Source organism: Microcaecilia unicolor, chromosome 12 (assembly GCF_901765095.1).
Source record: "Microcaecilia unicolor chromosome 12, aMicUni1.1, whole genome shotgun sequence".
Lineage (NCBI taxonomy): Eukaryota > Metazoa > Chordata > Amphibia > Gymnophiona > Siphonopidae > Microcaecilia > Microcaecilia unicolor.
In genome coordinates, this window is record NC_044042.1 from 4,776,403 (window position 1) to 4,803,820 (window position 27,418).

The 27,418-nt window shown below is 46.7% G+C and overlaps 1 protein-coding gene across 6 annotated transcripts in view; it reads right to left on the bottom strand.

The window, feature by feature from the left end:
• The window catches only part of SLC45A3 (solute carrier family 45 member 3), a 42,183-nt gene that overhangs the window by 9,661 nt on the left and 5,104 nt on the right, over positions 1 to 27,418 (bottom strand). The window contains exons 1-3 of one of the 6 annotated variants that reach the window (XM_030221221.1): positions 8,015 to 8,079; positions 3,508 to 3,954; positions 1,847 to 2,680 (exon numbers count right to left, since the gene is read on the bottom strand). In XM_030221221.1, coding sequence (XP_030077081.1) covers positions 1,847 to 2,680; positions 3,508 to 3,679 — 1,006 coding nt within the window. In that variant the 5' untranslated portion in view covers positions 3,680 to 3,954; positions 8,015 to 8,079. The other 5 variants (XM_030221223.1, XM_030221220.1, XM_030221222.1 and 2 more) reach the window with 5 other exon arrangements.

The following is a 27,418-nucleotide window of genomic DNA, read 5'->3' on the forward strand; positions in this document are numbered from 1 at the left end:
TTTAGTTTCATTATATGTTTTGATGAGATACGGCGACCAGAATTGAGTGCAATTGAAATCGCTCATTATTATAATGTTGCCAAATTTGCCTGCTTTCCTAATATCTGTAAAAACATTTGACCATTTTTCTGTTCGTTTTGACCTGGCGGACAGTAGTACAACCCTAACCCCCTTGACATGTGGAATTTTTATTCTGTTTGATTCAACTCTCTTTAATATATAGCGCAACCCCACCTCCAATCTGATCCGCTCTATCATTGTAATATAATTTGTACCCCGATAACAGTGTCCCATTGATTGTCCTCCTTCCACCAGGGTTCCGAGATGCCTATTATATCTACATTTTCATTGCTATATACTCCAACTCTCCCATCTTAATGTTTAGGCTTCTAGCATTTGTATATAGACAATTCAAACTGTGTTTCTTTTTTCCTAGCATCTACAAGGTGCTTTAAAGTTGATGGTGATAATTTGCATTCCCTACTCTGTTCTCCCATAACATTCCTGGCTCTCTTTCACCATTATTGAAACCTCTCTATCAGGATTCCCAAATATCCCATTTCAATAGTATCCTTTGGGGATACTCCACCAGTTTGGGCAACTGTTGGCTTCCCCCCCCCCTCCCCCATTTTAGTTTAAAAGCTGCTCTCTCTCCTTTTTAAAAGTCAGCACCAGCAGCCTAGTTGCATTCCAGTTAAAGGTAGAGCCCCAACCTTTCGGAACAGGCTCTCCCTTTCCCAGAATGTTGCCCAGTTCCTTTTGCATTATGGACTTGCAGCACTGATTTCAATGGGCAGATCAAGCACTACAACTTTCACACTGCTTTGAAATGCAAGTTCAAAACCAGGACTTCACTGGCCAAAAAGACTCCAGCCTGAAACTGGGTAACCTGGCATCTCTGAGTCAATGGTCTTCATTCCCAGTCCTCTGTGTTCAGGGTTTCAGAATATCCTTAATGAATGTGGACCGAGACAGATTTGCATACAAAGAAAGTAACAGGAACAGTGGCGTAGCTAAGGGTGGGCACAGGCCCACCCATTCTTGCCTCAGGCCCACCCAGTCAGCAGCCCATGAGGCCCCAAAAGTCTTTAGTGGCAGTGCCTCACTACTCTCTCGCCCTCTTCTCCACTTGTGGCCTGGCATCTGTCTGTCTCTCTACCCCCCCTCCCAGTCTACCTCAGAGACTGCCAGTGGCATCCTGCACCAGTCCTGCAGTCTTCTCTCTATCATGTCCTGCCCTCAATGATGTCACTTCTTGGTAGAGAGAAGCCTGCAGGGCACCTATAGGAATTGCTATGGACAACGGCTCTGAGGTACGACCGGGGGAGGGGGGTTCAGAGAGAAATTGGCAGATGTTTGGTTATTTAAAAAAAAACAAAAAAACTATATTGTATGTATGTACAGGGATAGGGGTTGGGGTGAGAAGGGCCCACCCAAAATGTCAGGTCTGCCTACGCCCCTGAACAGGAATGCTAATATTCATTAGGGATATCCTGAAAAGCTGACCGGTTGGACCTGGACCTAGATCAAGGGTTCTCACCCCAGTCCTTGGGACACATCTAGGCAATCAGGTTTCAAGATACCCACAACGAATATGCAGGAGCAAACAATGCAGGCAGTCCATGCAAATTTATCTCATGCATCTTCATTCCGAGTATCCTGAAAACCGGACCGACCGTGTGTGTCCCAAGACCGAGTTGAGAATAACTGGCCTAGATCCCACCTGGAGCTCTGCACCAGTCACGGATTCCTCTTCCTCTCCCACCTACAGTGCAACACATGGCGTTTGTGCAGGGCGTCTAATTTGGGTCCTTTCATCAGAGCGAATGTCCGTTGGATTTCTTACCTTCATCATACCGCCGTCTGGCCTCTGTCCCTGGTTGGGCCATGGGCAACCCATGATACAGCCCCTCCCCCACAAAATCCGTGTAAAACAACAAAAACGTCATGAGTGCCATCCAGCTACAGAGTTTGGCCACGAAGAGGCGCCGAATGACCTTGGGCACATGGCAGCAGAGGCTATATAACCGAGAGAAGAGGGAGCAGAAATTCCTTAGTGCCAGTACAATGCGGGAAGCCCAGAAAAGCAGCCGCAAGGGGTGGCCAGAGAAGCAGCAGCATCTGACAGACAAAGGCCGGGGCAAGTCCTTCAGCGCTCGCTCGTCCCGGAGCTCCACTGGGGGCACCAGCACCTCCTCCTTCACAAACAAGGTGACCACAGTGCAGCAGAGGAAGATGAGTAGCAGCAGGCTGAAGAGGCATTCCTCCTGACCGCCAACATAACTTGCCAAAACAGTCTGTTTCCAATTAATAGCTGGAAGTAGGTAGCCAATGCAGCCACCCAGACTGACCGTGAAGGAGTACATGGAGAAGGCATGCCGGCAGTTGTCAACGTCCTGGAAGAGGTCGGAGATCAAGGCCTCGAGAGGAGTGAAGCAGGCCTGGCCACAGAAATCCAGCACGCAGATTCCAAAGATGAGAAAGGCGATGTTCATGCTGCCAAAGCCGCGGCTGAAAAACGCAGACAGGCGGCCGGCGTGTGGGATTATGACGAGGCCCAGCAGGACCCCCAGGCAGAGGAGCCAGATGAAGGGCCGTCGTCGGCCGTAGCGGCTTCGCCATTGATCACTAGCAGAACCGATCAGCGGAACAAAGAGAAGACCAAGGACAGGCCCAATACCTGCAAAAGGAAAGAGAGAAGAAACTTTGCTATATCCTGGGCTGGCAACAACTTTTATACATCCTTTCCACAGCAGTGGCGTAGCCACAGGTGGGCCTGGGTAGGCCGGGGCCCACCCAACAGTAGCACACGTTTAGCTGGTGGGAGTCCTGAGCTCGGCCAGCTCAAGATTTCCCCCTGATGGTAACGAAAACGCTACTCTCCACAATAACGGCACGTGCGCATGCTCAGTTTTCAGCGCATGCCTGCTGCAGACTGCCAAGATGGAAAGAAGCGTTTTCTCACCAGCTGAGATATATTTGGGTAGTGGTTGGGGGGGGGGGGGGGGGGGAGAGAGCGAACACTTGGTGCCCACCTACTTCTTGCCTAGGCCCACCCAAAATCTGTTGTTTGGCTACGCCCCTGTTCCACAGGCTTAAAAATACAACAGCAGTGCAAGTTAAACACACAGCCCAGCACAGGCAGCAACAGTGCAAGCTCCACACACACAGGTCATGTTTTGCCCCTTGCTGGGCTGCGTCAGGGGCACAAAACCTCCCACTATGTGTAAAACATAGGTATCACCTATGTGATAAAAATAGTAGCTTCTCTCTCTCTCTCTCAAGCACATTTTGCAGCTCAATCGCAGAGGGTTTTTGCCCCCGATGCGGCCCTGCAAAGGGCGAAACATGACATTTGTCTCTTTTTCCTATTTTAGTGAATAAAACACTCCTTTAAATAAGGTTTTCTTCAGATCTGCTTCTTTGCTTTTACCAGAACAGGTACAGCCCAGGCAACAGAAGTGCAAGCGTCACGTACACAATGCCAACCAGAACATTCTCCTGTACCTAAAACCATGGTCATGAAGGTTTCTTCCACACCTGCCTTCAGAAGGAGGGGGGGTACATAGGTCGTGCCCACTGCCAAGCAGACCTCCAGGCCACAGGTGAAAGAGTTCACCAGCAGCAGCTGGGCTCGGCGGCTCCGGAGGGGCACCTGACCCGAGGCCTTCTGAGGCATGCTGCCCGTCTCCACGTCCTCCGTCCTGTCACAAATTCTGCTGATTCAAAGAAGTTCCCCCAACACACTTCCATGCCCTTGGCTGTTGGTCAACGCACAACCCCGAAACAGTACCAGCCACCCTGCAAAGGGTTCTCTTCCTTGAGGGACAGAGGGTCTCATGGTCCACATTTGGAAGTGCCAGCACCATCTCTGTGGTACTGTTCAGGATGCCAGGAAGAGGTGTTTGGTAACCATAGCTGCTTCCTCATTCACCGGCCTTCCAAGCCCATAAGCTGAAAAAAAAGAGGGAGGGGGGAGTAAAAGCAGGAGAATATTAATGCGAGAACTTATCAAAATCACATATCCTTGACATGACTGGCTCCCAGAAACAGGCAGAAAACCTCAAGGCGACACATAGAGACCACCTAGGCCATAACTTCTTCAGAACATGAACCCAGTACCTGAACAGTCTGGTTCGGTGAGTGCTGCCAGTCAGCATCTCTGTACCAGTGGCGTAGCCACAGGTGGGCCTGGGTGGGCCAGGGCCCACCCAACAGCGGCACAGCCTTAGCAGTAGCTGGTGGGGATCCCAAGCTCTACCAGCTGAAGACCTCCCTCTGTTGGGGCCAAAAATGCTGCTCTCCACTTCAGCAGTCTGAACTTCCTAAGCCCCTGATGGCGAACCTATGACACGCATAGCCATTTTCGATGACACACGGCGCCGCCGCAGTGTGGTCTGCCCTCCCTCCTCGCTCCCGGAAACTAACCTTAAAGCCTCCTTTCACGTCGCAGCAGCAGGGCAGGCCACTCCTTCCTTCCGTGTCCCGCCCTCGCCTGACGTAACATCCGCAAGGGCGGAGCACAGAAGGAAGGAGGAGAGGTCTGCCCTGCTGCTGCGACGTGAAAGGAGGCTTTAAGGTTAGTTCCGGGCCCGGTAGCGGGTGGAGGGGGGCCCCGGCGACCTCGGGTGGGCAGCGATCTCGGGTAGGGGGGGCCCGGGGGCGGTCCTAGTAGCAGTGATTTTTCTCGAAGTGACACACCACCCGAGTTATGCTCAGTTTTTTGGCGAATTTTGACACACCAAGCTCAAAAGGTTGCCCATCACTGTCCTAAGCTGCGCATGCCTGCTGAGGTGGAGAGCAGCATTTTCCTGCCAGCTGAGATTTTTTTTTTTAAGATAATGGGGGGGGGGGGGGGGACACTTGGTGCCCACCCACTTCTTATCTAGGCCCATCCAAAATCCACTATCTGGCTACGCCCCTGCGTCTGTACCCAGCGTTGGGCTGCACAGTCTATCTTTGCAGTCTCAAATGTCTATTGTTGAATCAATATAAGAATTCTCCAGAGAGCTTCTGTTCAGGAGTCTTTGAAACCACACAGGTGACTTTTTTTTTTTTTTTTTACACAAAGGCACCACAACCTAATAAAAATCCAATTCTCTCTGAACATAAGTTATGCAAAGATCACAAGCAGTGCAGAACAGGAAGTGTTGCTCACATGACTACCATCACCTTTCCCCTCCCAAACCCACACACACACACACAATCTGATTTTCCACATATTTTACCGAGTCTCCACTGGGCTTGACGGTTTTCTGTCAGGCTGCCAGGCAACTATGCCCGGTTGACTAACTCTCTGGCGAGAGCAGCCTGGGAGTGTAGCAAGATCAACCTTATTGTTTCATTCACCTGGCATCAGCTCCAGGAAGTTCGCTCTAACTTCCATGTCACTTGGAATGATGTAGAGACTCAGCACTGCCGTCTCTCACTGCCTTTGCTGTTCTAGGTCCTGTACAACTCGTAGCCTGACTTATCCCGTGGCCCCTGAAAAGTGCTCAATAATCAAATCTCTGATGAGAGCGAGGGTTATATAGGTAAATTAGAACTAGGGCAGGGATGGAGTCAGCTCAGAGGGCAGCGACTAAAATGGTCAGTGGTCTTCGTCACAGAGAATATGGGGGACAGACTTAAAGATCTCAATATGTATTTTTTGGAAGAAAGGCAGGAGAGGGGAGATATGATAGAGACATTTAAATACCTCTGCGGCATAAATGCACAGGAGGAGAGTCTCTTTCCACGGAAAGGAAGCTCTGGAAGGAGGGGGCAAAGGATGAAGGTGAAAGGGGGGAAAGACTCAGAAGTAACCCGAGGAAATACTTCTTCACGGAAAGGGTGGTGAATTCATGGAACAGCCTCCCGGTGGAGAGGAAAACAGTATCTGAATTCAAGAGAACTTGGGACAAGTACATAAGATCTGTAAGGGAGTGATAGGGAGAGTATATGGCATGGATGGGCCATATGGTCTTCATCTGCCTCCACAAGAGAGGAGAGCTCCTTTAATTAGCTGTGGGACATCGGCCTCTTTACTGAAGCTGAAAGTGCGGGTTCACTGGGAGGGTAGTCCCTTACCCCGATATTTCAGTGCTGCTGACCTGGGGAGCCAATATGGGCTCCAGGCATTATAAAGGGAAAAAAGTGCACAAGGCCTGAGGTCACTGGAACTGTTCCCCTCAGTCTATAACAATAAGAATGAGCCTCCGAGGAATGTCTGAACACTGAAAAATAAATAAATAAATCAGGGCAGCAAATTTAACTTTCTGTTCATCGTCCCTCCTCCCGTCCCCTCCCCAAACCCCTGAGGTGTCTCTGCTTGGAACACAGCTCTTGCCCCTGAGCTGTAGTGGGGCAGTTTTGCTGGGCCAGTAAAAGACAAGGCTGTCCCGACTGGGTCCCTCTCCGTCTCTTTTGCTTTCCTGTACTGGTCCCCTTTGCTGCACTATTCATGACCCCCCCACCCCCACCCCCACCCCAGGCTCCCAGTCCTAACACAGCACCTCACCTAGTCCAGCAGCACTTGGTTTAGGGGAGGGTGTGTAAACAGGGTACAGGGAGCCACCGATTCCAGAACTGGCTTGTTCGCAGTAGAAAGAAGAGTCATTCATTCAGATAAATAAATCACTTCTTTGGTACAATATGTGAACAGAAGTGTAGTGAGAGGTGAAAAGTTAAGGTAACAATGCGCCTGAACAAACCCTCCCCAGTGCCAGGTGCTCATAGTCCTGCCTCTGGCATGGCTGGCTCTAAGAAGAGGCAAAAGGCGATTCTTTTCCAGCACAGTAAAATCACAGGTTAAGTCTGATCAGAGATCCCACTCCCCTTCCCTTCCAGACACAAACCTCCTAAAGAGGGCCCCCCCCTAGATCCACTGCCCGGGATTAGCACTCACCGACCTAAGAGACAGCCAGCCGGAGACCAGGATCGCTTCCCTCACCTCCCACTTACCTGCAAAGGGAGCCCTGCTAGAGCCTTATTTAGCTCTCTCACCACCTGGAAATCACAGCAGAGGGCGGAGACCAGAGACAAGACCTGCAGCTTTCGATTTACCTGTCCTGCCTATGTGTCATTCCCTAGAAACTATGTACAGAGTGCAGACACCCACCCACGGCACGGTTGCACTACCCAACAGCAACATGCTACAGAGACAAACACTGCCCCCAGAAGAAGGTACTGCCCCACCCCCAGAAGAGGGCAAGATACAGAGACACACAATGCCCCCCCCCCAGAAGAGGGCAAGATACAGAGAAAGACACTGCCCCCACCCCCAGAAGAGGGCAAGATACAGAGACACACACACTGCCCCCACCCCCCCAGAAGAGGGCAAGATACAGAGACACACACACTGCCCCCACCCCCCCCAGAAGAGGGCAAGATACAGAGACACACACACTGCCCCCACCCCCCCAGAAGAGGGCAAGATACAGAGAAAGACACTGCCCCCACCCCCCCCAGAAGAGGGCAAGATACAGAGACACACACACTGCCCCCACCCCCCAGAAGAGGGCAAGATACAGAGAAACACACTGCCCCCACCCCCCCAGAAGAGGGCAAGATACAGAGACACACACACTGCCCTCACCCCCCAGAAGAGGGCAAGATACAGAGACACACACACTGCCCCCACCCCCCCAGAAGAGGGCAAGATACAGAGAAAGACACTGCCCCCACCCCCCAGAAGAGGGCAAGATACAGAGACACACACACTGCCCCCACCCCCCCAGAAGAGGGCAAGATACAGAGACACACACACTGCCCCCACCCCCCCAGAAGAGGGCAAGATACAGAGAAAGACACTGCCCCCACCCCCCAGAAGAGGGCAAGATACAGAGACACACACACTGCCCCCACCCCTCCCAGAAGAGGGCAAGATACAGAGACACACAATGCCCCCCCCCCCCCAGAAGAGGGCAAGATACAGAGAAAGACACTGCCCGCACCACCAGAAGAGGGCAAGATACAGAGACACACACACTGCCCCCACCCCCCCAGAAGAGGGCAAGATACAGAGACACCTCACCTTGGTCTAGGTTTCAGACTCTTGTTCTGGCCCCTCAGTTATGGAGGAAGCTCCATTGTGAAATCCTGTGGATTAGGTTTAAATCAATTTATAAGCTTTTCATGGTTAATCGCTTACTCCCTATTCGGACCACTAGTTCTCCATAGGTAAGAGTTAGTACATATTAACAGATCTGGGTCATGATACATGGAATATGATGATCCTGGTAGCTCCAAGATGGAATTCATACTGGAAACTACTCTGGTTGTATTGGGAAAGAGTTAGAACAGAACAGCTCAAGAGTCGAAGATGGCTCGTGTAATGGAACAGGCCTGTCCTAGGAGGAACATTTTACTTTTTTCACTCAAAATAAGTCTTAGCCAAAAACTTGCTGAGGTTAATGAGGAAGAGTCACCTGGTTGCTGCTATGCGGGTTAAAGGGAGTCCCCGAGCCAGAATGTCCCCTTGGAGGATGGGAGGTGGTCTCATCACTGAACACCAAGGGCCAAGGGATAAGGCCATGGCAGGAACCTGACTGGACAGGAGGTAGGCTATGGGCGAGAGATACAAAGGGGTGAGCCAGGTGGCTCAGCCTCATTTCTGTTCCTGCTCCCCCATGCCACCTCACCCATCCAGCCCCTTGGTTCAGTCAGCTGGTAACTGCAATAAGTCTAGAAAGACCTTCCTGAGCCAGTGAACAAATCTCCAGAGGGGTTGTACCGCTTTGGCAGTACAGCCAGGGATTAGTGGGCAGCAATATCATGAGGAGCACAGGTGGAGGTGCTGTGGGAAAGAGTTTAAGAACATAAGAGTAGCCATACTGTGTCAGACCAATGGTCCATCTAGCCCAGTATCCTGTTTCCAACAGTGGCCAATCCAGGTCACAAGTTACCTGGTAGAAACGCAAATAGTATTTCCATATAAACTTCCTTGAGTGTCCCCTAGTCTTTGTGCTTTTTGATAGAGTTAAAAAAAAAAATTCAATTCACTTCTACTTGTTCTACACCACTCAGGATTTTGTAGATCTCAATCATCTCTCTCCTCAGCTCTCTCTTTTCCAAGCTGAAGACCCCTAACCTCTTTAGCCTTTCCTCATACGAGAGGAGTTCCACCCCCTTTATCAATTTAGTCACTCTTCTTTGAGCCTTTTCTAATTCCGCTACATCTTTTTTTTTTTTTTGTTACATTTGTACCCCGCGCTTTCCCACTCATGGCAGGCTCAATGCGGCTTACATGGGGCAATGGAGGGTTAAGTGACTTGCCCAGAGTCACAAGGAGCTGCCTGTGCCTGAAGTGGGAATCCAACTCAGTTCCTCAGTTCCCCAGGACCAAAGTCCACCACCCTAACCACTAGGCCACTCCTCCACTGTTGCTACTATTTGAGATTCCAAATGGATTGTTGCTATTCCACTAGCAACATTCCATGTAGAAGTCGGCCCTTGCAGATCACCAATGTGGCCGCGCAGGCTTCTGCTTCTGTGAGTCTGACGTCCTGCACATACGCTAGTGGAATAGCAACATTCCATGTAGAATGTCCAATAGTAGCAACATTCCATGTAGAATCTCCAATAGTAGCAACATTCCATGTAGAATCTCCAATAGTATCTATTTTATTTTTGTTCCATTTGTACCTATTCCACTAGCAACATTCCATGTAGAAGTCGGCCCTTGCAGATCACCAATGTGGCCGCGCAGGCTTCTACATGGAATGTTGCTAGTGGAATAGCAACATTCCATGTAGAATCTCCAATAGTAGCAACATTCCATGTAGAATCTCCAAAAGTATCTATTTTATTTTTGTTCCATTTGTACCTATTCCACTAGCAACATTCCATGTAGAAGTCGGCCCTTGCAGATCACCAATGTGGCCGCGCAGGCTTCTACATGGAATGTTGCTAGTGGAATAGCAACATTCCATGTAGAATCTCCAATAGTAGCAACATTCCATGTAGAATCTCCAAAAGTATCTATTTTATTTTTGTTCCATTTGTACCTATTCCACTAGCAACATTCCATGTAGAAGTCAGCCCTTGCAGATCCCCAATGTGGCCATGCAGGCTTCTGCTTCTGTGAGTCTGTCACAGAAACAGAAGCCTGCGCAGCCTTCTACATGGAATGTTGCTAGTGGAATAGCAACATTCCATGTAGAATCTCCAACAGTAGCAACAGAATCTCAATAGTAGCAACATTCCATGTAGAATCTCCAATAGTAGCAACATTCTATGTAGAATCTCCAATAGTATCTATTTTATTTTTGTTCCATTTGTACCCTGCGCTTTCCCACTCATGGCAGGCTCAATGCGGCTTACATGGGGCAATGGAAGGTTAAGTGACTTGCCCAGAGTCACAAGGAGCTGCCTGTGCCTGAAGTGGGAATTGAACTCAGTTCCTCAGTTCCCCAGGACCAAAGTCCACCACCCTAACCACTAGGCCACTCCTTCAGAATTGAATGCAATAATCAAGGTACAGACGCACCATGGAGTGATACAGAGACATTATAGTATTCTTGGTCTTATTAACCCTTTCATCCTGTTTGCTTTTTTGGCAGCTGCTGCACATGGCAGAAGATTTCAGCCTATTATCTACAGCGACACCTAGATCTTTTCCTTGGGTGCCAACTGCCAAGGTGAAGTGGAGGAGTTGCTCCAGGGGTAAAGCAGGGGACAGGAAAGAGCCTGTTCAGAGCCCAAATGTGGTTGCCCAGAGGGGTAATCTTTTGGCGGAGAGTGGACAGACAGGGAGGTCTAGTCCAAAGAGATGATCGCTTGTTGCACCAGTACTGCCTTAAGATTTATCCATCCTTTCTGTATGGGTGGAACAAAGACAGGAGCTAGTGCAGACAGCTGCACCAATCATGTTATCAGCCAGGCCAGCAGCTGGATGGCGGGCTCAGGCACTTGAATGTACATAAGTGTTGCCATACTAGGACAGACCAAAGGTCCATCAAGCCCAGCATCCTGTTTCCAACAGTGGCCAATCCAGGTCACAAGTACCTGGCAAGATCCCCAAAAAGTACAAAACATTATATACTGCTTATCCCAGAAATAGTGGATTTTCCCCAAGTCCATTTAATAATGGTCTACGGACTTTTCCTTTAGGAAGCTGTCCAAAACTTTTTTTTAAACTCCGCTAAGCTAACCACCCCTACCACATTCTCTGGCAACGAATTCCAGAGCCCAATTACTCGTATTTTTGGAAAGTGTGAACAGACGCTTCACATCTACCCATTCAACGCCACTCATTATTTTATAGACCTCTATCATATCTCCCCTCAGCCGCCTTTTCTCCAAGCTGAAGAGCCCTAGTCGCTTCAGCCTTTCCTCATAGGGAAGTCGTCCCATCCCCTTTATCATTTTCGTCGCCCTTCTCTGCACCTTTTCTAAATTCCACTATATCTTTTTTGTGACTTGACAGCAGCTGATCCTGGCTCAGGACAGGTTACTGGTGTCTGTACATCCAATAAAGCTGTGTGACTTTGTATTGCCAGATTGGTATCATATGAATATTAAGGGTATTGAGGGAGGGGGGGGGGGGGGAGCATACGGATGTCTCAGGTTTTTACACCAATGAGTTTACTCCTGCAGTTGATTTGTCTAAGGGACTCTTTTTTTTCAGGGATACTCGATGGTATCAAGTACTGCCACCTTTTCTATTGTCTGCTAAAATTGGCCCATGATTCCCAAGTATTAATGAAAGAGCCCAGGCTCATGCCCAATGCCTTCAGCCAATCCTTACCAGCCAACGGGTGAATGTAGAGGCGAACACAGTAGGCAAAAGTAGAGAGTGACCAAAGACGATTCACCACTGGAGACTTGAATCCAACTGTCTTTATTAGTATAAGTAAAAACGGACCTGACACGGGCCGTGTTTTGATGCATACAAGCGCCTACATCAGGGGTCAAATAAAATACTCCATATGATAAAGCGGAGCTACAGTGCTACTGGTATGTAAAGCTTTCACCTCCCTAGACGCGTAATGCTAAAAACAAATGGATACACACTTGCAACGACTGCAGGAACAAAAATAGTCAAAAAAAGCGAACGGTGGCACATCAAAATGTGCAGGTGTGGGCTACAGAGGCCAAGCTATCCAGAGCATCTCCGAGATTATTTGTATTGTGCACAGTCCAGGATGGGATGAACTTCTTTCTCCACTGTTGTACTGCAGGCAGAGTCCAACTTCTTGGGGTTTCCAGTTCAGGTTTTAGTTGCACATTTCTGGTTCTAATATGTGGCTATTTAGTCTGTATTTGGGAAGGCTCATAGTAACATAGTAGACGATAGCAGAAAAAGACCTGCACGGTCCATCCAGTCTGCCCAACAAGATAAAACTCACATGTGCTACTTTTTGTGTATACCTTACCTTGATTTGTACCTGTCCTTTTCAGGGCACAGACCATATAAGTCTGCCCAGCACTATCCCCGCCTCCCAACCACCAGCCCCTCCTCCCACCACCGGCTCTGGCACAGACCGTATAAGTCTGCCCAGCACTATCCCCGCCTCCAAAACCACCAGCCCCGCCTCCCACCACCGGTTCTGGCACAGACTGTATAAGTCTGCCTAGCACTATCCCCGCCTCCAAAACCACCAGCCCCGCCTCCCACCACCGGTTCTGGCACAGACCGTATAAGTCTGCCCAGCACTATCCCCGCCTCCAAACCACCAGTCCCGCCTCCCACCACCGGCTCTGGCACAGACCGTATAAGTCTGCCCAGCACTATCCCCGCCTCCCAACCACCAGTCCCGCTTCCCACCACCGGTTCTGGCACAGACCATATAAGTCTGCCCAGCACTATCCCCGCCTCCAAACCACCAGTCCCGCCTCCCACCACCGGCTCTGGCACAGACCGTATAAGTCTGCCCAGCACTATCCCCACCTTCCAACCACCAGTCCCACCTCCCACCACCGGTTCTGGCACAGACCGTATAAGTCTGCCCAGCACTATCCCCGCCTCCTGCCACCAGCCCCGCCTCCCACCACTGGCTCTGGCACAGACCGTATAAGTCTGCCTCCCACCACCGGCTCTGCCACCCAATCTCGGCTAAGCTCCTTAGGATCCATTCCTTCTGAATAGGATTCCTTTATGTTTATCCCACGCATGTTTGAATTCCGTTGCTGTTTTCGTTTCCACCACCTCCCAGTCTATATTTTTTCATAGTGACCAAAGTGAGGGAGTATGAAGTTTTCTGCGTAGCGATTTATTCTCTTTTTCTCAACAGGTGCTTGTTTAATTATTACCAACTAGAATCTGGTGACTTGTTTTCAATTTATATGTTTACTTTGCTGCAGAGCTTTCTCTGTTTCATGTCCTTATTTATTTGTCTGTATTTTATTATGTTTTTTTCGTACTCCCACCTTGGATAAAATTATAATTCTAATTCTAATTAGCTTGCCGTAAGGGCTGATGTAATACTGAAATGCTGCCTTCCTAGAGATTGTAGACAATGTCAAATGCAAGGGGCAGGACTATCAGCAACAAACAAGGGTCAGTGTTTACTCCAAAGCACCAACCTGGACCAAATTTAATCAACCAAACAGAAAAAAAAAAAAGAGAAAAATATAGGCAGATAGAGACACACTGTGGGGCTCATTTTCAAAGCACTTAGGCTTCCAAAGTTCCATAGGTTTCTACGGAACTTTGGAAGGCTAAGTGCTTTGAAAATATGCCTGACCTATCCAGTCTGCCCGTCCATGCCATCTACTCTCCGCATCACTCCCTTAGAGATCCTATGAACTTGTCCCAAGCTCCCTTGAATTCAGATACTGTTTTCATCTCCATCACTTCCACCAGGAGGCTGTTCCATGAATTCACCACCCTTTCCATGAAGAAGTATTGCCTCAGGTTACTTCCAAGTCTTTCTTCTTTCCCCTTCATTCCAGAGCTTCCTTTCAATTGAAAGAGACTCCCCTCCTGTGCATTTATGCCACATAGGTATTTAAATATCTCTAATCATATCGCCCCTCTCTCGCCTTTCTTTCAAAGCATAGAGAGGTGTGGTAGCCGTGTTAGTCCACTATTAATTTCCGATCTGACGAAGAAGGGCAACCTTCGAAAGCTAATCAAGAAATGTATTAAGTTATGTCCACACACTGGCTTGCAGCTCTGCAGAGAACACGCCATAATGCCAGGCATAACACCAGCTCAAGCCTCAGTGCAGAGAAAAAAAACAGGTTGGGCAGCTTTGAAACTGACCCACATCATCAGGTGCATTAAAAACTAAAAAAAAGCAAAAATGGTATTCCTAGGAAAATGTAAAATCAATAGAAATGAAACAAAATAAAACATGGAAAAGAAAATAAGATGATCCCTTTTTTATTGGACATAACTTAATACATTTCTTGATTAGCTTTCGAAGGTTGCCCTTCTTCCTCAGATCGGAAATAAGCAAATGTTGGTAGATGACAGTGTATATAAGTGAAAACATTCAAGCATTACTATGACAGTAAAATAGATACCATTGGAGATTCTACATGGAATGTTGCTACTATTGGAGATTCTACATGGAATGTTGCTATTCCACTAGCAACATTCCATGTAGAAGGCTGCGCAGGCTTCTGTTTCTGTGAGTCTGACGTCCTGCACGTACGTGCAGGACGTCAGACTCACAGAAGCAGAAGCCTGCGCGGCCACATTGGTGATCTGCAAGGGCCGACTTCTACATGGAATGTTGCTAGTGGAATAGCAACATTCCATGTAGAATCTATAGAAATCAAACAAAATAAAACATGGAAAAGAAAATAAGATGATCCCTTTTTTATTGGACATAACTTAATACATTTCTTGATTAGCTTTCGAAGGTTGCCCTTCTTCCTCAGATCGGAAATAAGCAAATGTTGGTAGATGACAGTATGTATGAACGAAACATCAACGCATTTCAATGATAGTCTAACAGGATGGGGGAGTGGATAGGTGAGAGGCAGGAAGAGTGACAGGGAGATATGCATGGAGACAGGAGGGAGACAAAGCAGTACAATTTTATGGTTTATAATGGGCTAGAAAACCCAGATCTTGGTTACGTCCTGTCTGGTGGGTGTCAAAAAATTTAATCAATCATTCTGACTTCAAAGGTCTTACGTTCCTGTTTTAAAGTTCCCTTTTAAGATTCTTACCATGAAGTCACTTTCCTTTCTTCCTTTACTAAAATGTGTAGACCGCATAATCTACAATTCTAAGCAGTTTACAATTATACATATAAAATCATATACAAATGACTAAACAATAACACACATCATCCTCAAATGAAATATATTAGCTGCACTTCAATTCCTTTATATCATAGGCCTTTCCATTAACCTAGTTGGAACGCACATTATTGCAAGTAAGTTTTTAAAGCCTTTTTTAAAATTGATCCAACTTTTGTAATTGACCTCAAAGGCAGAAGCAAACTATTCCATAAGCTGGGCCCACTGATGCAAAAAAAAAAAAAAAAGATGATCTGTATTCCTCTAAATGGCTGATTCATTCCATGAGGCTGGTCTTAAAGATTGGGTCTTTTTATGCAAATGGAAAGTTGCTGAAATTACAGAAGGCATTAAATACATCAAAACCAACACTCCAGATATAAAATCACATCTGGACAGGGCTCTTGAAGTTTTTTTTTTATCACATCCCTAAGCAATTTACAGTACAAAACACTCACCACCCCTTCCACTCAACCCATTACAAAAAAAAATCACGAGAGGCTCATTCTAGCATTTCATCTACTCACTCATAATAACATAGTAGATGACGGCAGAAAAAGACCTGCATGGTCCATCCAGTCTGCCCAAGACAAACTCATATGTGTATACCTTACCTTGAATTTGTACCTGTCCTTTTCAGGGCACAGACCATATAAGTCTGCCCAGCAGTATTTCCCGCCTCCCAACCACCAGTCCCACCTCCCATCATCGGCTCTGGTACAGACCGTATAAGTCTGCCCTCCCCTATCCTCGCCTCCCAACCACCAACCCCTCTTCCCCCCACCTGCTCCGCCACCCAATTTCAGCTAAGCTTCTGAGGATCCATTTCTTCTGCACAGGATTCCTCTATGCATATCCCACGCATGTTTGAACTCCGTTACCGTTTTCATCTCCACCACCTCCCGCGGGAGGGCATACCTATTTCAACCCATCAGCACACACTCCCTCTCTTCACCTAATATACAACAGTCCTGCCACGGACCCCACTCAGTGTCAACGCTTGCCTAAACAACCAAGGCTTCACAACTGTAGATAGAACGAGAGACTAATATCCTCGGGGGGGGGGGGGGGGGGGCTGAAAAAGCTTGTCCTGTCAACCCTCTGCCATACCTGGGACCACCCCTCTCCTCAAGTCGCTTCACTGGCTCCCGATCCGCTACCGTATACAGTTCAAGCTTCTCCTGTTGACCTTCAAGTGCACTCAATCTGCAGCCCCCCCATTACCTCTCTACCCTCCTCTCCCCGTATGTTTCCCACCCGTAACCTCCGCTCCCAGAACAAATCACTCCTATCTGTACCCTTCTCCACCACCGCTAACTCCAGACTCCGCCCCTTCTGCCTCGCATCACCTTATGCCTGGAACAGACTTCCCGAGCCCATACGCCATGCGCCCTCCCTGCCCATCTTCAAGTCCTTACTCAAAGCCCATCTCTTCTCCCTTGCTTTTGGCGCCTAACCACCTTCCCCATTCATGATACCTACACTGACTACATAGTTTGTAACCTTTAGATTGTAAGCTCTCTTGAGCAGGGACTGTCCTTCCCCATGTTTAAACTTGTACAGCGCTGCGTAACCCTGGCAGCGCTATAGAAATGCTAAGTAGTAGTAGTAGGATCACCAATAAATCTCTGCCAGGTGATCTGGGCACATACTTTTCAACTTTATAACCCAAATAAGCTGAGGCTAACGCCATATATTTTAAAAATAAGACTGTGAAAATCAATAGGCAAAACCAGTGTTAATTGCTAACAAGAGGAGGGAGAGACATGGTCAGGAAGATGAAAGCCTCCAATAACCCTAACCACAAACAGATTCCATTCCCATCATCTCAGGTTACCCCTCAATCTGTGACTTCTGCTGATTTTACCAGTGGGATTCTCCTCCTGTTTTCAACTTCTTTAACTGCCTTCTGTCCTTGCAGGAGTTTTCTACCATCCTTGTTTCAATGAGACCCACTCCTCGGATGCTATTCTACCTACATGGTTGAACAAGTTTTAAGCATGGAGTTACTGCTGGTTATGTTCCTTCCTCATGGGAAAAGGGCAGTAATTCATCCAATACTAAAGAACAGTTCATGGGATCCCTTGATTGCTGCTATCATCTGGTTAGAGAAAGCAGTTTTTAAATCAATTACTTTCACATGTTGAAGATACTTTTGGTCTACTTGGGGTACAGACTGTCATTCCTGCATTCCTTTGTGAAATTCATTCTGTTCATTTGTTAGTTACATTTGTATCCCACATTTTCCCACCTATTTGTAGGCTCAATGCGGCTTACATAGTACCGGAGAGGCCTTTGCAGGCTCCGGTGTGAACAAATCCAGGGTGATGTTGTGGTAAGATCAAGTTCATGTGGCACAACCACATTAGGGAATCGGTGGTGGTATCACTAGACCTATCAGCAGCTTCTGATCTTGTGGATCTATAGACTCTTGGATATTGGGGTAAGGGGGCACAATATTGGTTTGCATCTTATCTGACCAATTGTTCTTTTTCAGTTCTTATTTCTACACACTCCATTTTTCAACTCATTTATTTGGATTTTGCTCACACCTTTTCAGTAGTAGGTCAAGGCGAGTTACATTCAGCTACATTGGGTATTTCCCTGTCCCTGGAGGGCTCACAGTCTAAGTTGAGGCAATGGAGGGTTAAGTGACTTGCCCAAGATCACAAGGAGCAGCAGTGGGATTAGAACCAGCCACCTCTGGATGTCAAGCCCAGTGCTTACACTAGGCCACTCCTCCACTCCACGTGTGATGTTCCACAAGATTCGTGGTTACTGCCTTTACTCTTCAACAGTTTTATTAGTCCACTTCAAGACCATAATATCAAGGCTTTTTATTAGCAGATAACATTCTCCTTCTTTATCTAGTTTCGCCTCTTACGTTGGATATTACACCCTTGCGGAACTGCTTATCAGCATTAGCTCCGTGGCTGCAGGCCCATAAGTTAGTACTTAATCCAGGAAAAACTAAACACAACACAACACAACACTACTTGTTGATTCCCAGGTTATCTTTCTCTTCCAGCTTTGGTTCCTCGCTTGTTTGGCATGGATATAAAACCTGCCCAATCTTTTAGATATTTAGGGGTCATATTTGATTCATTCCTTATTTTTGAGTCACAAGTTTCTCATGTGTTACAGTTGGGTTTTCCGACACTACGTCGTCTTCCTGCTCTTCAGGCTTTTCCGCCATGTACACTCTTATCCAGGCATTTATAATATCACATTTAGATTACTGTAATTCGGTGTATGCAGGGATTACTAGCCATCAGTTACGTTGCCTCCAGACCTTGCAACATACAGATGTCCAGCTTTTGTATCGTGCGAAATGCTATCACCGTGTTACTCCATTACTTCGTTCGTTGCATTGACTGCCTAGCAAATTCAGTGTTCAATAATATTGTGTTTAGCTTTTAAGGCCCATCATATTTGAATTCCCTCCTCTCTCAACATGATTCCTCCTTTTACTTCATCTCAATCACTTCGCTCAATAGATGAACATTTGTCTTGTCCTTAGGATCTTCAGCTTTTCTATTTGTAGCACCTAAATGGTGGAATGATCTGCCAAAATATATCAGAGATGAACTTTTCTTTTCTAAAATTTAAGTCCTACCTTAAAACGCATGTTTTAATTATGATTTTATTGTATTTTTGTACCTCTAACCTGCACTGATTTGCCTAAATTTTCCCCTCCTTTAGGGTGTGTGTGGAAACCTTTTCTGTTATTCGATGGTGTTCCTTTGCTTTCAGTTAAATCGTTTTTAATATTGTAAACTGCTTTGATTAGGTTCTGCAGAGCAATATATCAAGTCAATGATTAAATATAAAACAAATATTCTGTAGAGCTGTGAGATCTTTGTGCAGTCTTCTCATTAGCAGAGTTGCAATAGCCCACAGTCACCAAACGGGAAAAAAGACACAGAAGATGGCAAAGTTGTACAAAACACAACCGATTCACAAGAGAGACTTAGTGATGCAAAGACCAGTTAAAACCCCCACTCCAAGATTCTTTACCCAGGACATTCATGGAATACAAATGTAACATAGTAGATGATGGCAGAAAAAGACCTGCATAGTCCATCCAGTCTGCCCAACAAGATAAACTCATATGTGCCACTTTTTGTGTATACCCTACCTTGATTTGTACCTGTCTGTTTCAGGGCACAGACCGTAAAGGTCTGCCCAGCACTATCCCCACCCCCCAACCACCAGCCCCGCCTCCCACCACCGGCTCTGGCACAGACCGTACAAGTCTGCCCAGCACTAGTCCCGCCTCCCAACCACCAGCCCCAGCACAGACCGTAAAAGTCTGCCCAGCACTAGCCCGCCTCCCAACCACCGGCTCTGTCACCCAATCTCTGCTAAGAGATTGGATCCTGAGGATCCATTCCTTCTGAACAGGATTCCTTTATGTTTATCCCACGCATGTTTGAATTCAGTTACCGTTTTTATCTCTACCACCTCCCAACTAGGTAGTCATATCCTGTGGAGGACTCTTGCCCCCCCCCCCCAGTCCACATTGCCTCTAATTTAAGAGACATCCTCCTGCATCATCACCCAGAGGAGAACTCGGGGACGTCAAGGACTGATTATAATGAGAGAAAATAGCAGAAATGCCATTTAACCCCTCAAAACTCTGGATTAGCTCTAGGGTAACTTCACGTGACGCACGTCTCCGGACCTTAGGAATGGTGAAGAAGAATAGGTTGGATTAACTGGTCGCCTGGCTCCTGCCACCTAGAACTGACTTTTCAGGGGAGGAAGGAATAAAATGCTAATGTTTTTGTGACATGAATGCAACAGGCCACAAGTTTCTTCAGCCAGGGGAATTCTCCCATTTTGTTAGGATACAGCGGGGTGGGGGGGGCAGATGTGGGAGGGTTCATAGAACAAGGGGGGGGGGGGAAGCCCAGCTTAACCGGGGTAAAGTAACCCAGCCACACTGAGCTCTCACGGTCACGTCAACAAGCTGGCACCTCTCCCCTTGCATGTCTTACACAGTGGAGGATTTTGAACGTCAAAGGATGCCATAGGAAAATAAAAATGTAAACTGTGGGTAACCAGAAGAAGAACTGGAAAGCTGTCCCTGGGATCACAAGCAGCAGACTCAACGTGACTCACATGGGCCAGCATGGCAGCTCTAATCCCGGCTCTGTCAGCAACTCTCTGTGTAGGATTACAGGCAAGTTCTTTCCTTTTCCTGTGCCTCAGGTTTAACATCAAACAGTGGAACTGGAATGATTGATAAAGTAGCAAAAGAGAAGTGAAAACCATGCTGCAGTTCAAGCAGTGAAGATGTACAATTCGTATATCTAGAAGAGACCGCTGGTTATAGGATCCTGCCCTAAAGAGCTTACCCTCTGAAACCTGCCTGGCTGACTGTTTTGCATGTTGTGTGTATATAAGCAGACAAATAAAAAGCAAAAAGTGATGATAAAATTCTGATCTGAAGTTTCAAACAGAGCAGAACATGGCTACAGGGACTCTCCTGCCTCTAGGTGGGTCAGTCGTGGCACGACTCCATCATACACAGAGAATGTGGTAAAGGTGGTTAGCTTAGCGGAGTTTTAAAAAGGTTTGGATGGCTTTCTATAGAAAAAGTCCATAGACCATTATTAAATGGACTTGATGAAAATCCACTATTTCTGGGATAAGAAGTATAAAATGTTTTGTACTTTTTAGGGATCTTGCCAGGTATTTGTGACCTGAATTGGCCACTGTTGGAAACAGGATGCTGGGCTTGATGGACCTTTGGTCTGTCCCAGTGTGGCAATACTTATGTACGAGCCTTCCACCTGCCCAGCCTGCCACTGCCACCCCCTACCTCCTCCTGCGCTGGCCCAAACAAAGTGAGCATTGCAATGGCCCTGAAAGTACAGGTCCATGCTCAAGTCTGCCTTGTGCCCTCCACCCCCCCCCCCCCAACCAAAGCAGACTTCCTGTCAAAGGGGGGAGGACATGGCAGCACTTCATAGTGTTCACTCTTCATTACAACACGTACAAACCCACAAAAATAATCACCCCAGACCATACCCTCCCGATCTCAGACAGCCTGAAAATTCTTGGCGTCATAAATCGACCGTAACCAGACACTAGAGAACCAAGTGAAATCTACTACAAAGAAAATGTTCCACTCAATGTGGAAACTCAAACGCCTGAAACCATTCTTCCCAAGGGAAACATTTCGCAACTTGATACAATCAATGACACTAAGCCGTGTAGACTACTGCAACGAATCTGTGCAGGATGCAAAGAACAAATCTTAAAGAAACTCCAGACTGCTCAAAACAAGGCAGCCAGGCTTATATTTGGAAAAATGCGATTCGAAAGCGCCAAACCCCTCCGAGAAGAACTGCACTGGCTTCCAATCAAAGAACGTATCACTTTCAAAATCTGCACCCTGGTCCATAAAATCATCTATGGCGAAACCCCGGGATACATGACAGACCTCATCATAGACCTACCAACCAGAAACACAACAGGATCAACACGAACTTACCTAAATCTCCACTACCCAAGCTGCAAAGGACTCAAATACAAATCAACTTATGCATCCAGCTTTTCCTACATAAGCACACAACTATGGAACGCACTACCCAAAGCCGTGAAAACAACTTATGATCACCTAAACTTCTGGAAATCACTAAAAACCAGCCTGTTCAAAAAAGCATATCACACCGACCCAACTTAAATGCCAACACCTTGCAACACAACAAAACCAAAGCTCGTATGGACACATATGAACTATCCCTCTCTACGATCCCCTATATGTCTGTTACACTTGAATCTTATGCTACCAAAACATTAATGTATTTGTTCATACCGGAATTGGCGATCGCCTTTACGGTACTATGTAAGCCACATTGAGGTGGGAAAATGTGGGATACAAATGTAGCAAATAAATTAATTAAACTTGGGGCCAGCATGGAAGGGGGTTATGGGGTAGCAGCAGCCTGGAAATGAGATGTTGGCCAATTAGGGGGTGGGGTTTATAGGGAAAAGGGAAGATGCTGGCAACCTGGGGGGGAAGGGGGCACAAGGTAGAAGGTTCATCTAGGCATCTGATACCCTTGGGCTGGCTTTGAATGGGAAGGACTAGGAAAGTTTATCAACAGCAAATGTGGATTTGAGGGGGGGGGGGGGAGCAGGACTTATTTCTGACATGAAGGAAGTAGAGTATAAATGAGCAAGAGAACACAATGCAGAGCTCACATGGTAGAACTGGAACTCCAAGAATGAACAACTGAAATTTAGCGAGCAGGGAGGAAGTCAAAGAGTTGGGGGTGAGGGGTGGGTGGCTCTGGGTGAACAACACAGACATAGGCAGCTCAGGCACTGGAGCCTGGTTTGCAGCAAGACCACCAGAATATTTGTCACGAGGGGGGAGGGGGCCACATTTCTCAAAAGCATATTTTCCTCAGATGGGGAGGGGTTCCTGGTTATCGCCTCAGCCCTGGGGGCACTGGCTGACTTCAAGGAGATTCAGAAGCTCGGCTTCTTTTCAGAAATATGAACACTGTCCTTCAGTCTTGTCAGCTTGAAGTTCTAAGGACTCCTTTATCCTAATACTGTACCCAGAGCAAGAATTGCATCAAACGCCCGGGGTGCTCTGGGGACCATTGACCCTGTGATCCTTCCTTCTCTTTAGCCGACAAATGGTGTGTAATAAGCATCCAAGAAAATTACAAAAGATTTATTCAAATATATAGGATATAGGACACAATGGCTCATTGGTAGTGTTGGCCTAATGCCATGCAGCAGCCCAGTTTCTGCTTGTCAGTGCAAAGAAACTAGGAATACTAGTACGGAGGTGTTCACAGCTCCCAGAAAAGAAGCACCAGAGCTGCCAACATGTCAAAGTGATCAGAGGTGCCAGACACAAGGAGACTGATAGAGGGCGGATCGAGTGGCACAAACAAATAGGCCTCAATCCATACATCTATGCTGATGATGTCATGATTTACATCCCGTTTAAACAAGATCTAGCAGAAATCACAAATGAAATCAATAACAGCTTCCAAATAATGAATTCTTGGGTGGACGCATTTCAATTAAAACTCTACGCAGAAAAAAACACAATGTCTTATACTTTCATCGCAATATAACAAGCTCAAATACACCACTATAAATACCCCAGACCACACCCTCCCGGTCTCTGACACCCTGAAACTTTTGGGAGTTACAATTGATCGAAATCTTACGCTAGAAAATCACGTGAAAAATGTATCAAAGAAAATGTTCCATGCAATGTGGAAACTCAGACGAGCAAAACCTTTCTTCCCTAGGGAAATATTCCGCAGACTGGTGCAATCACTGGTGTTAAGCCTCTTGGATTATTGCAATTCCATCTACGCTGGGTGTAAAGTACAAGTCATTAAGAAACTTCAAACTGCCCAAAACACTGCAGCCAGACTCATATTTGGAAAAACGAAATATGAAAGCGCCAAACCCCTTAGAGAAAAACTCCACTGGCTTCCACTAAAAGAACGAATTATGTTCAAAGTCTGTACCCTGGTTCATAAAATTATTCATGGCAAAGCCCCACTATATATGTCAGACCTAATAGACTTACCAACCAGGAATATAAAAAGATCATCACATACATTCTTGAACCTCCATTACCCCAGTTGCAAAGGACTTAAATATAAATCAAAAGATGCATCTAGCTTCGCCTACATCAGCACGCAACTATGGAATGCACTTCCAAATGCCATGAAAACAATGCACAACTTGATAGCCTTCCGGAAATTACTAAAGACCAACCTGTTCAAAAAGACATCATAATGATCCTTCGTAAATGACCTGACTTAAACTCTACCAGAACAAGATAATATCGAACTGTTCATACTGTTTACGTCAAATATTTTGTCACTAAATGATCTTTCTTACACCCGTTATGAACCGTTTATACACTTAACTCTATCTTAATACTGTTTGTACCCTAAACTTTATAATACCTTGTATTTCTCATTCCGTAAATGGCGATTGCCATTACGGCTTTATGTAAACCACGTTGAGCCTGCAAAGAGGTGGGAAAATGTGGGATACAAATGCAACAAATAAATAAATAAAATAATGGGCCATCTAGATACTATTGGGGCAGAGCTGGGATTTACCCAGTTAGGAGCAATTTCAGTCTACTGACTAAGTCGCTAGACAGAGCTAGAATGGCAGAGAACTCTCCTAAAACCTTATCCAGGTTATCTGGGCACCGGTCTGGTAACTTCGGGTGCCAAGCTTACACCTGGCATGGAGTATTTTGGTGTTGTCTTGCCTTAGGCTCGATGTCTAGCTCAGTGTAAAATTCTCTGTCCTTGGATACAATGGAGCTTGTTTAATATTGTTTAATTACCGACCCATCTCCCTCCTTCCTTTTCTCTCCAAATTACTTGAGCGTGCTGTTCACCGCCGCTGCCTTGATTTTCTCTCCTCACATGCTATTCTTGACCCATTACAATCTGGTTTTCGCCCTCTCCACTCAACCGAAACTGCGCTTACTAAAGTCTCCAATAACCTATTACTGGCTAAATCCAGAGGTCAATATTCCATCCTCATTCTTCTTGATCTTTCCGCTGCTTTTGACACTGTCGATCACAGCATACTTCTCAATACCCTGTCCTCACTTGGATTCCAGGGCTCTGTCCTTTCCTGGTTCTCTTCCTACCTCTCCCTCCGCACCTTTAGTGTTCACTCTGGTGGATCCTCTTCTACTTCTATCCCTCTGCCTGTCGGCGTACCTCAGGGTTCTGTTCTTGGTCCCCTCCTCTTTTCTATCTACACTTCTTCCCTTGGTTCATTAATCTCATCCCATGGCTTTTCCTACCACCTCTATGCTGATGACTCCCAAATCTACCTTTCTACCCCTGATATCTCACCTTGCATCCAAACCAAAGTTTCAGCGTGCTTGTCTGACATTGCTGCCTGGATGTCTCAACGCCACCTGAAATTAAATATGACCAAAACCGAGCTTCTCATTTTCCCCCCCAAACCCACCTCCCCGCTCCCCCCGTTTTCTATTTCTGTTGATGGCTCTCTCATTCTCCCTGTCTCCTCAGCTCGAAACCTTGGGGTCATCTTTGACTCTTCTCTCTCCTTCTCTGCTCATATCCAGCAGACCGCCAAGACCTGTCGTTTCTTTCTTTACAACATCCGTAAAATCCGCCCCTTTCTTTCCGAGCACTCTACCAAAACCCTCATCCACACCCTTGTCACCTCTCGTTTAGACTACTGCAATCTGCTTCTTGCTGGCCTCCCACTAAGTCACCTCTCCCCTCTCCAGTCAGTTCAAAACTCTGCTGCCCGTCTCATCTTCCGCCAAGGTCGCTTTACTCATACTACCCCTCTCCTCAAGACCCTTCACTGGCTCCCTATCCGTTTTCGCATCCTGTTCAAACTTCTTCTACTAACCTATAAATGTACTCACTCTGCTGCTCCCCAGTATCTCTCCACACTCGTCCTTCCCTACACCCCTTCCCGTGCACTCCGCTCCATGGATAAATCCTTCTTATCTGTTCCCTTCTCCACTACTGCCAACTCCAGACTTCGCGCCTTCTGTCTCGCTGCACCCTACACCTGGAATAAACTTCCTGAGCCCCTACGTCTTGCCCCATCCTTGGCCACCTTTAAATCTAGACTGAAAACCCACCTCTTTAACATTGCTTTTGACTCGTAACCACTTGTAACCACTCGCCTCCACCTACCCTCCTCTCTTCCTTCCCGTTCACATTAATTGATTTGATTTGCTTACTTTATTTATTTTTTGTCTATTAGATTGTAAGCTCTTTGAGCAGGGACTGTCTTTCTTCTATGTTTGTACAGCGCTGCGTATGCCTTGTAGCGCTATAGAAATGCTAAATAGTAGTAGTAGTAGGGGGGGTGCTCAGCACCCACAGAGCGGCATCTTAGGGTCCCCACAGTCATTCTATCACAAGAACTAGTGGTCAGATGCAGGGTGCAGGCTTATTGGGTGGGTGGGATGAGAGAACTATCACTGTGATGAATGAGCAAGGCATGAAGAGGCTTAAAGTAGGGGGGGGGGGGAAATCTGAGATAAGAACGCCACAACCATGGCTGGGGCTGGTTTCACTTGAACTGGAAGCCCATAAGAGAAGGGAAAAGTGTTCCTTACAAAACCCAAAGCTTCCATTCCCCAACTACGAGACGCTACCAGGATGTGCAGCTGGCCACAATTTAGAAGCCGACGTCCTGTTTCACTTTGAGCGCAGATGGGGTTTAACCATCTCCATTTCTTGTGTAGATTACCGAAGGAATTGGACGCAGATGGTTGTGTCCTGCCATTGATGAAGGTAACATTCCGTTACTCGATCTGCCGTCTCCAGTCACCGAAAATGTTCCTCCTGTATTGTATGGTTTGGAAAGGTGTCTGCAAGTGGCAGAATTAAATGACACCGACCTATGCACTTAGTCATTTTCTTCAATTCTAAATATAAAATAAAAAGGAGGAATAAAGCTCTTCAGAAAAGTCTCTCTCAATTCGTAAATAAGATGATGATCATGGCAAATAAGACAACACCTTTATATTGGACTAAACACATTTTTGACTCTCTTGCAGAAGTTAAACCTTCCTTCCTCAGGTCAAGACAATACCAGCAAGAGATGACAATTTAAAAAAAAAAAATTAAAAGCAATCCAATGATAATTTCAAGGGGTGGGAGGAAGAACAGAGGGCGACAGCTGTAGAAACTGATGGTTTATTATGTCACAGAGAACTTTTTTTTTTTTTTTTACATTTTCCTCTCACACATTTTCCTGTAGTAGTTCATTCAGGTATGGAAGGTACTTCAGGGACACCCAGATCTTTATAAAGTCCTTTCGTGTTAGTTTTGAAGTAACCTTTGTCAAGAAATGCTTGAATATAAAGCCACACGTGTACTGGTTTGCAAAAATGGAAGCCCAGAGAAGCTCTCAAGGTTTGACACTTCAGATGTTCCTCTTACGCCTCTTCTGTACCATCAGCTTGACAGCCAATTCCTTGGGTTAAGGGGTAGGGTCCACCGATGCCATGAACCTCACGGTAACCCTGTGCAGCCTTTGTGATGTGTGAAGCAGTGGAGGAGTGGCTTAGTGGTGAGAGCACTGGGCTTCACATCAGGGTGGGGCAGTGCTTGGTTCAACTCGCACTGCTGCTGCTCCTTGTGATGTTGGGCAAGACATTTATCCCTCCGTTTCCTCAGGTACAAACTTAGATTGTGAGCCCTCCTGGGACAGAGAAATACCT